At 37.8% G+C, this 10,343-nt stretch overlaps 1 protein-coding gene across 1 annotated transcript; it reads right to left on the reverse strand.

Moving 5' to 3' along the window:
* Positions 1-6,557: 6,557 nt before the first annotated feature.
* Positions 6,558-7,260, reverse strand: LOC149212763 (chaperone protein dnaJ 11, chloroplastic-like). Its single transcript, XM_089390656.1, has one exon. The coding sequence runs from the start codon at positions 7,183-7,185 to the stop codon at positions 6,655-6,657; it is 531 nt and encodes a 176-aa protein (XP_089246782.1). The 5' UTR covers positions 7,186-7,260; the 3' UTR covers positions 6,558-6,654.
* Positions 7,261-10,343: the final 3,083 nt, after the last annotated feature.

Here is a 10,343-nt window from a genome sequence, read left to right on the forward strand (position 1 = left end):
TCTACAATTTGGAATAGGGCATGGGAGAACAGGGCCCTAGTCCAAAATCACTTTTTTTGGGAGATCAGAAATGGTAACCTGGCTTGGTTCTAGGAGGATAATTGGCAGTAGGAGGACAATCTTCGAAGTGAAGAAGTAGCAGACATTCACACTAACACAATCAACAAAGGTTTAAGTGACTATTGGGACCAATCAAGGAACAATGAGAAACGAGAACATGGAAACTTCCATACTATAGTGGAATGGACCTGCTACATACTCAAGCTATAGCCCTTAAAAATATTTTAGACAAGAGACGAATCTTAAACTCAAACTTGAATGACCAACTAAGATGGGGAAAGAACAAGGTGGGTATCTTCAACCTTAAGGAAGCCAAAAGGATAGATATAGGGCTTAACCTTCCAAACACTGATACAACGTGGAAAGAAATCTGGGAAAATCCTCATTGGATGAAAGTCAAACTGTTCAAGTGGCTGGTTCAACAGGGCAAGATTCTGACATGGGATAACCTAAGAAAAAGAGGTTTTGTTGGCCCCTCAAGATGTCACTTATGTAGACAACAGGAAGAAATTACAAATCATCTCCTAAATAGATGCACTTTCACTACAATACTTTGGAATTGGGTTGGAGAAGTCTTCGAGCAGCAGACAGAAATATAAATGACATCATTACTACTTTGAAGAATTGGCAGAATTTTTTTTCAGATAATGAGATCATTAACTCCGCCTAGATGTTGACCCCAGGATTCATAATCTGGAACGTTTGGAAGGAGCGCAACAATGGGATTTTCAAGGAAAAAGCGAGTCAGGAGAGCAGCATCCTTAAGCTAATCCTTAAATAACTCAAAGAGGTTGTTCATATACTGGGAGGTGCAGCTTCTGACAAACCCCTCGGACAAAGAGATGCCAGAATATTGGAGATGTTAGAGCTCAAGGTTCATCCCCCTCTGGGTTCTGTGCAGATCAACAAGAATACCTCAGTAGAAAAGTCTTCATGGCAACCCCCTTCTCATGGTTTTTTAAAATTTAACATAGATGGGACATCAAAAGGGAATCCAGGAGAAGCAGGATATGGAGGGGTCTTGAGAGATGAGGAAGGAAACATACAAGTCATCTTCTACAGTTATCTAGGAAAAGCAACCAACAATGTGGCTGAGCTCACGGTGATGGAATTATGCCTGGAAATACTGCTCAAGTACAACATTTACAATGTCATCATTGAGGCTGACTCGGAATTAGTCATTAACTCAGTGAAGAGGATAAATGCTGGCACTGCTCCAAAGAAAATCTCAGAACACTCGCGGCTTCTGCAAGTCTACCAAAAAATTCAAGCACACCTAAGAACACTGAGAACTCTTAGGTTGGTGCATGTTCACAGAGAAGCCAACAAAGTTGCAGACTGGCTTGCCAATGAGGGGGAACGAAACAATCATATCGACTTGTGCTATTGGTGGGAGGAGATAACGGATGACAGGTTGAAGAAGGGATGTTCATCCAGGGTCCTCAGCAACTGACAACAGTATCAGGAAAAATCAAGAGACAGAATTTTACTCCATGATAATGATGGATAAGTTCACTTCAGAAGTCCTATTAGTAGAGACGCACAATAGGTTATCGAGACAGAAGATAATTTGTCACAGGAGGAACGTTTCCACGGAAGACGAACTCATTAATGGAAGGAATTACTGGGGTCAAAACCACCCGAAACCTTTGACCCAGAGAGAAGTTTTCCCAGAAGACAAGCGATACCATTCAGAAGGCGACACATGAAGATGGTTGAACAGTGATTACCGCCTTCATCGCTGGGTATTTCGTGAGTAGTTGTGTGGTATGTTTTGGTCTCTGGCCGTTAGATCTGGAAAGGGCAGATCAACAGCCACCTTTTGGTGTGCAGGTTGGTGGGGTCGGTAGAATAAAACCACTAATGGTTTACCACCTTCATCGGGCGCCTTCCAAACCAAGGACGGTTTTGAAGAAAAGCCAGCGATTCCACTCAGGAATCAACACGTGGCGGAGGACCGATAAAGTAAACCACCTTCATTGTACGGTATTCAGCGGGCTTTCTAAGTCGCGCGATATGGACTCCGGCCGTTGGATCAAAAGGAATAAATCAATAGTTAGAATTGATCATGCAACTTTAAGGTTTTTAGTGTGCAGGTGTGGGGTTTGATTTGATCTGTGGTCATCGGATCTGGAGAGGGAAGATCAATGGCCACCTTTTGGTGTGCATGTTGGTGGGGCCAAAAAGATAAAACCACTAATGGTTTCCCACCTTCATCGAACGCCTTCCAAACCAAAGATGGTTTTAAGGAAAAGCCAGCGATTCCATTTAGGAATCAACACGTGGCGGAGGACTGATAAAGCAAACCACCTTCATCGCGTGGTATTCAGTGGGCTTTTTAAGCCGTGCGATATGAACTCCAGTCATTGGATCAAAAGGAATAGATCAATGGTCCATGTTGATCATGCAACTTTAAGGTTTTTAGTGTGCAAGTATGGGGTCCGGTTAGATCTGTGGCCATCGGATCTGGAGAGGGAAGATCAATGACCACCTTTTGGTGGGCATGTTGGTGGGGCTAAAAAGTTAAAACCACTAATGGTTTCCCACCTTCATCGGGCACCTTCCAAACCAAAGACGGTTTTAAGCAAAAGCCAGCGATTCCATTCAAGAAGCAACACGTGGCAGAGGACTATAAAAGCAATCTGCCTTCATCAGGAGGTATTCAGTGGGCTTTTTAGGCCGCGCGATATGGATTCTAGTCGTTGGATCAGGAAAAGAAGATCAATGGTCAACATTGATTGGGCAACTTTAGGGTTTCTTGGTGACTTCGCCCCTGCGTGGGTCGTTTCTTGATTGTCAGATTGTTTGAAAACTATTCTTCGGTCAGTTTTCGGGAGCGGACATTGGATCCACTGGCCCATTTTTAGTTCCAGGGTAGTGTAGGCCTTGTCTCTGTTTGATTTTTGGAGGATTTTGTTGGGTGCATTGGGTTTTTTCACTCCCCTTTGAGGGAGTTTGTGCCTCTGGGCATTTGTTGTAACATGTGTAAAATATTTTATTTCCTAAGTTAATAGAAGGACCGTCTCTTACTTAAGCAAAAAAAAATCATATCCTAAAACTCTTTTTTATTTAGTAAATTTAGTTTTTGTTTGATTTCTAAATAATTGCATAGTTCCAAATAATGCTTTTAACCAAGAGAGTACTTTCCAATCTCAACAAATCTTGTTTGAATAATAAAATAAAACTTTTAATATAAATAATTTTAAGTATTTAAATAGGTTTTTTAATTTTATGATTCATTTCTTTATTTAAAATGTAGATATAAAACTATATAATTTTATTATGATTAGAAAATATAAAGCATTATTAACCAAAGATGTAAATGACAAATAAAGAAAATAAAATTCAAAAAATATAACTAGAAATTTTTGTAATTGAAAAATTGGGTTTTCATTTTGTTAGAGCTAGGAGTCAACAAATCCCTCAATTATGATCTTCTGACCCATAATCTCCCACAACTTTTTTCTATTGCAATCTTATATTAAAAAATAAGGGCCATATAGGTAGAGGCAATCACATTGCCACCAGATGACTCTTGTTTTTATTGTAATTAAAAATTTAAATAAAAAATATTATTTTTTAAAATTCAATTGAAAATATAAAAAATTTATAACAACAAAGTAGTTTGACAAAATTATATTTTCCATTAAGAAAGAAATAATAATTTATTGAAATTTTAAAAATAAGATAATTATTATAATTTTTTTGAAATTAAAAATTTTCCCCTTTATAAATGTTATTTAATAAACACACAATCTTTTTAACCATATTATTAAAACTTCATAATTATAAATAGTAAAAATATAAACTTTATATTCTTTATATTATTTTTTTTTATTAAAAATAGTTTAGATAATATTATAATAATAAGTACTGAAAATATAAAACTTTATATTACAATTTGATGAAGCAAAAATTTAAATATAGTGTGATGTTTATGGTAGATTTTTAGAGGTTTTATATTAATTTAGAGTTTATGATAAAAAATTTAAATATAGTGTGAGGTTTATAGTAGATTTTTAGGGGTTTTATATTAATTTAGAAGTTTTCAAATCTCATGAGGATACTACTTTTTTATAGAAATTTGATTTATGAAATTATATATTTTTTAATTGCTATTTTAAGTTTAGGTTAAAGTTAATTTATATGTAAAATAGAAAAATAATTTGTTTAATATTGAAATTATGTCACTAATAATATTTTAAACTCAATTAAATTTAAATATTTATTAAAATAATGTAACACCCATCACTTCCACAATAAATTCCCACCTTAACCCCTTTTCATAAAATTTAAATAACCTAAAAAAATAATAAAAATTACATTTATCTCATTATTATCCCATTCAAATTAACGGCCAACAACTAACATCACATCCCTTAAACAAAAACTGACTTTAAAATACTCCTAATAAATAAAATAAAGCGACAAAAGGGAAATAAAGCTGAATTAAATAAATTTCAATAAATAACTAATCCTAGTCAAAGCGGATATTCTTTCAATACTGTTTTCTGTGCAGAATCATCTTCAAAACTGATATTACAGAGGAAGACCACCGACACTGATCTGTTTCACAACTTCGCCCCCACATGACCACAGTCCATTGGTGGACCAGTTCGATTCCATAGACATTCCTAAAATTAGCGGTCCATATAATTTCAACACTGGAATTAGATAGATGAGAATAAATTCAACACCTTTTGGAATTAGATTGACCAGGGTGAGAGTGAATTTTTATTCGTACTATCCCAAAAGATCCATCTAAATTCAACGCCCAAAAAGTAGAGTTTATATTAATCACGGTACCATGGACCTAAAGACTCAAACACTCATTGTGTACCCTGAAAACTGAAAACCATTGATGGTAGATTTGGGAAATATTTTGAAAACTGAAAACTACGCATTGTGTACGCTGATGGTAGATTTGGGAAATATTTTGAAACCTGAAAACTATTAATCCTACATTTGGGAAATATTTTGGAAACTGGTGATGAGGAGATATTTTGGAAACTGGTGATGAGGAGAGGAGAGGAGAAGAGAGGACGAAATTATCATATTTTTAAATATTTTAAGAATCTTAAATAGTCTAAAAATTTGCAATTTTAAATAATATTCAAATAAACTGTGAATTTATATAGTCTAAAAATTTGCAATTTAAAATAATGCTCAAATAAACTGTGAATTTATATTGAATGTACATTTGAGGAATATCTTATTATGACAATTGAATGTATATTTGAGAAATATCTTATTATAACAATTAAGAGGGATCAATCCATCAAATTCAAAAATATTCTAAGAATCCCATCAATATAAGAATAACCAAAAAAACCTATAGATGCCATTGTTTATTCTTGCCACAGAAGTGGCCATCCACATGAAACTCAGCGTCAGCTTTTTGTTTATGGGATAAGAAAGCTTTTTGTAAATTCTTTTTAGCCATAGGGTTAATTTCTAGTATTTTATTATTATTATCTAATTTTAAGATTTTGTAGGGCTAATTTCCAATACTTCATTATTATTATCTAATTTTAAGGTCATCCCAAGTCAGACACCACCAAATTGATGTATGAGAGATCTCTGTTTATGAGACAAGGAGCCTACCTCCATTTCGAGATTTCACTGCTAAGTCTATATAGGCATATGATACTCTACCTCTCTGATTTTGAACCTGTGATCTTTCAGGCTGAAACACAATCTCTTCACCATACTCAAGCTGTATATTAAACCCAGTCAAACTGTATACAACTTCTTTGAAGGCAAGTAACCTACGTCTGAAATTACTGCCTAGACCAGAAGAGGCTTGCATTGCTCTCTCTATTCGGCAGGCGATAACTGGCTGCCCATATGACCACCGCTTGGCGATTCATCGTATGCGAAACATTCAAGGAAAATACAAGTAAAGCAGCCATTACTGATATATAACTATTTTTCCAGAATACTACTTTATATGAGATTGATATTCTGAAGAATCATTTGCTGAAACTATGGATAAACGAAAGTTGGAGGATCGATCACTAAAAGCATACGAAAGAGTGACACCTTATAGGATCATGCACAGCATTAAATTGAGGGAGAGTTACAATGATATAGGCAAACGAAGCCGACGAAGATGCGGAGAAGAGGGGATAAAAAATCTTCCAGGTGTCATGTTGTCTTAAGACACAAAAAACACACAAAATATATGCGTTGAGTAGAGACCTAATTGCGCTGAAGCCGCGTATGATAGGGCATAGCCCCTGCAGAGTTGAGTGATGTTAAATGGTCGACTTTGGAAAAACAAAACCCCTTTCAAATGGACAACAGTTTTCAGGGGATTGCCCATTGAATTGTTATCAAACCAATCGCTCCTTAAAAACGTAATCTCTTCCATTATTAAGTAAGCCACCAACATTCATTCTAAGAAAGTGAAGAAGACATTATTATGATTCTGAACGGGAATCCCATAATCATGACAAATCGCATTATCATATAACAAAGGGGCTATTGAATGAATTCCTGTATTAAAAGAATGTATGTACACGGAGGAATGCACATATTTCTTTTTACAGTTCTTTACAGATTCGCCTTCAAAACTCATATTACAGAGGAAGATCACCAACATTGGTCTGTTTCCCAACTTCGCCCCACACGACCACGATATCTATATGTGGGAGCTCGTTCACCGGTCGCTTTACCCCATGTCTGCTCAGCGAAGCCCCGCACTTGACCCGAAATCTGGCAGTCATATTGTGAACGGTCTTGTGGATCCGAGAGGGTCACATACGCATTGTGTATACTCAAAAATATCTGGGTGCTCTCGATTTTCCCTTCAGGAGAAGTTGCCTGATCCGGATGAAACTCCCGAGCCAGAGTTCTGTAAGCCTTCTTTATATCTTTTAAGGTAGCGGCAGGGCTTATCTCCAGTCTATCATACAAATTCTTTGATTCCATGCGACGGGGCTCTGAAATTAGCCCCTCTGCGGGAAGTCCTCTAACCATGGAAAACCGCTGAAATCTAACATTTCTGCTCCAGCTGCTCCATACCGCGGGCGGTGTTTGGCGGCCCATATGACCAGCGCTGGGCGATTTACTGGATGAGAAAACATGTGAGGAAAACGCAAGAGAGAAAGCCATTACTGGCATATGATTCTGAACAGCTAAGTGGGTATTACTTTCAATAATATTGATATGAAATGTGAAGTCTTACGCCAAGGTTGAGGTTTTAATTATATAGACAAAAGAAGCCAAGGAAGATGCGGAGAAGAGGACAGATATAAAGCTTTCAGGGGTCGCGCAGTCTTGTTATCCTTTCAGAAAAAATCTTGTTATCTGGGTGAGTGCATAAGGGGCGTCTGTAGATTCTTTTTCCCAAACCCTGTCAAAGTTCGAACTGCAGGACACGATATGCAGCTATTCCATGCGTGAGCGAAAAGTGATGGAGATCCCAAGCCACCTGTCTTGGCACTACCAGACGCGTTACGGACACATAGTATACACGGCCAAGTTCAAAATAATGTGGGCGGTCAAATTTCAAAACTTGTTGGAAAAATTCAAATCTAGGTAGTGGTTTAAATTAATTCAGTTCACATGTGTCATGCGCATTGGATGATTCATCTTGCATTGGCATAACTTATGGATGGACGCGATTTTTTGAAAGTCTTTTCGGCGGGTTTTTCCGGTCGAAATCTGACCGAAATTTATTGGAATCGCAAGTTTGATACCTAGTTTCTGCACAATGAAAGCGTCGCAGGGGTTTTCGACGGTGCTGAATCCAAATATACCGTTAAAAAACCGTTTTAACTGCAAGAAATCAAGATTTAACCTCAATTTCTTCCGCTCGAATTCCGTCACCAGAATCTCCAAAAAGTCTTTCGCAGTTAGCGTACAGTCGCTTCAATGCACTCCACCTTTCACGCATGCTTGCCACCCCAGGTTTAAAACATGATCGTAGCTTTGGCTGTGTCTCAAGCCCCAATTCTGGGATGAGAAAACCCTCTTCCGTTTTCGCTGACGCCCTCCACCTGTCGCCGATATCTGAGTTATCTCGCCGGATATGCGAGTTCTTCTCCGTTATCCGTCTAAATTCAGCCGAATATGCGAGTTTTATAGGTTGGATATGCGAGATATCACCGTAAGATAAGTGGATTCTCTCCTGATATGCGTACTCTCGCCGCCGAATATGCGAGTTATCACACGTGATATGCAAGTCCCTGCCGAATATGCGGATTATCAACGCCTGCTATGCAAGTTCCCGCAGAATATGCGGATAAGCACTGCCACATATGCTACTCTAACTGCCTCTGATACGCGCATAATCACGGAATATCCGAATAATTACTTTATACGCGAACTCCCACAGGATATGCGTATGTACTATCACTCGATATGCGAGTCATCACTGCATACGCCGATTATCAAATCTGGATAAGCAGATCATTTTCCTTATACGCGAATGGTCCCGCCGTTTATTCGACTGTTTACAGCTTGATATGCGAGTAATCACCGCCTAATATGCGTGTTATATCCTGTTATGCGATCTAAAACTGTCCATACGCGAGTTATCAGCGATGGATACGCGAGCTATCAAATGATACGCGACCTATCAGAGGATACGCGAAGTCTCAGTTGATACACGAGTTATCATAGGTTGGTCAGGTTATCACCGCGGATTTGCGGGTTATTACTGCCGGTTACGCGGATAATCACCGCCAGCACATCGAGTTTTTGCAGGCGAAGGTCTTCGAGCTGGAGAACTAGAGAAAAAATCCGGATGCCACGAGAGGCCGAGATTGTGGAGTGTTCAGGCCGGCAAAAGCTGTGCTCCGTCCCATGCGTGTCGTTCGGCTCGTAGTCGTATCTTTCTCCGACGCAGGTGACCGAACTGGCGTTGGTTCTGTAGGCGAGTGGGCGGCCATTCCTGTGGGTGTTGCGGCTACCAAATTCGACATTGGGGGGTGACTGTCGCGGTTGATTGAGTCGGAAAGAAGAGCCTGCCAACGCTGTGTTTCTGGCTAAGAATGCAGAAATGGCAGAAAGTGGCGGTCGAGATGCAGATGAGGCGGGTAGCGTGCAGTGGGTAGAGTGAACGAAATGTTATGACGAAAGATAAATGTACTCTCATCCGAATCATATCGCAGAAATTTAGAGGCTCGCTATGGTCAATATATAACAGAAAGGGAATCCATAATGATAATATCCATGTTTATGGATTTGCCTATAATGGTGTCTGAATATTTGATGTTTTCTGTATCCTACGGCTAACCTGACAAGGTTTACGCCTGCAAACATTTCTTGGATTTGTCATTTCGTAGCTTGAATTATTTCAGAGGTACTTACATTCATGCGTCAATTTTTATAGCATTTTTATAGCAGTTGTCTATAATGAGACTTTTTGGAAGCCTTTTCGTGGGTTTTTCCGGTCAAAATCCGGCAGCAATTTATTGGAATCGCAAGTTTGATAGCTAGTTTCTGCACAATCAAGGCATCCCAGGGGTTTTTCAGGGTGCTGAATCCAAATATGCAATTAAAAAACCATTTTAACTGCAACAAATCAATATTTAACCTCAATTTCTTCCGCGGGATTCCGTCACCGGAATCTCCAAAAAATCGCATTATAAACAACTCCATTTTTATATATATTTATAGTCGGGCTCATATGTTCGTCGATTATTGTGTAAATGTCACATTTTCATGAATTAAAATTACCTGCCACTTATTCTTAAAATCGTTGCATGGAGCACGTTCTCTTATTTTTATTTTTAAAAGCGTTATCAACTAGCATTTGCACCAGATGTTGCAAAGGAAACGCCGTAAGGCATAAATTGAAAAATACAAATACAACAAAAGAATGCTTTGATAAAGAATAAAAATATATTGAATGCTCAAATCAATGCCCTATTAACTGGAAGCATTTAGTAGACATATCTATCAACATTAGGATTATGCACAATGATCAAGAAATTTTCCATATACAAACAACAACTTCCACAACAACCTTTTGTCACATCCACATTTTAAGAAATGCATTGGAACGTGATCGGAATCTTCCATATTGCCTTTTTCAGCATGCAGATAAATCTTCCATATTGCTATTTTCATCATGAATATTGTTAGTTCATTGTTGTAAAGTTTTAGTGTGTTAAATTCAATACTATATCTTCCATATTGCTATTTTCATCATGAATATTGTTAGTTCATTGTTGTAAAGTTTTAGTGTATTAAATTCAATACTATAAGTTCGACAAGCCAAAAACATTCCTCAATTACCATAATATACATTTTTCTCTCACCGTGTATTTTTC

This window comes from Pinus tabuliformis, chromosome 1_1 (genome assembly GCF_031772625.1).
Source record: "Pinus tabuliformis cultivar Carrire ecotype Pingquan chromosome 1_1, CPIR1, whole genome shotgun sequence".
NCBI lineage: Eukaryota > Viridiplantae > Streptophyta > Pinopsida > Pinales > Pinaceae > Pinus > Pinus tabuliformis.

What these genes read in the sequence shown, in the direction of transcription:
- LOC149212763 (XM_089390656.1), bottom strand. Translation starts at nt 7,185, where the DNA reads ATGCCAGTAATGGCTTTCTCTCTTGCGTTTTCCTCACATGTTTTCTCA.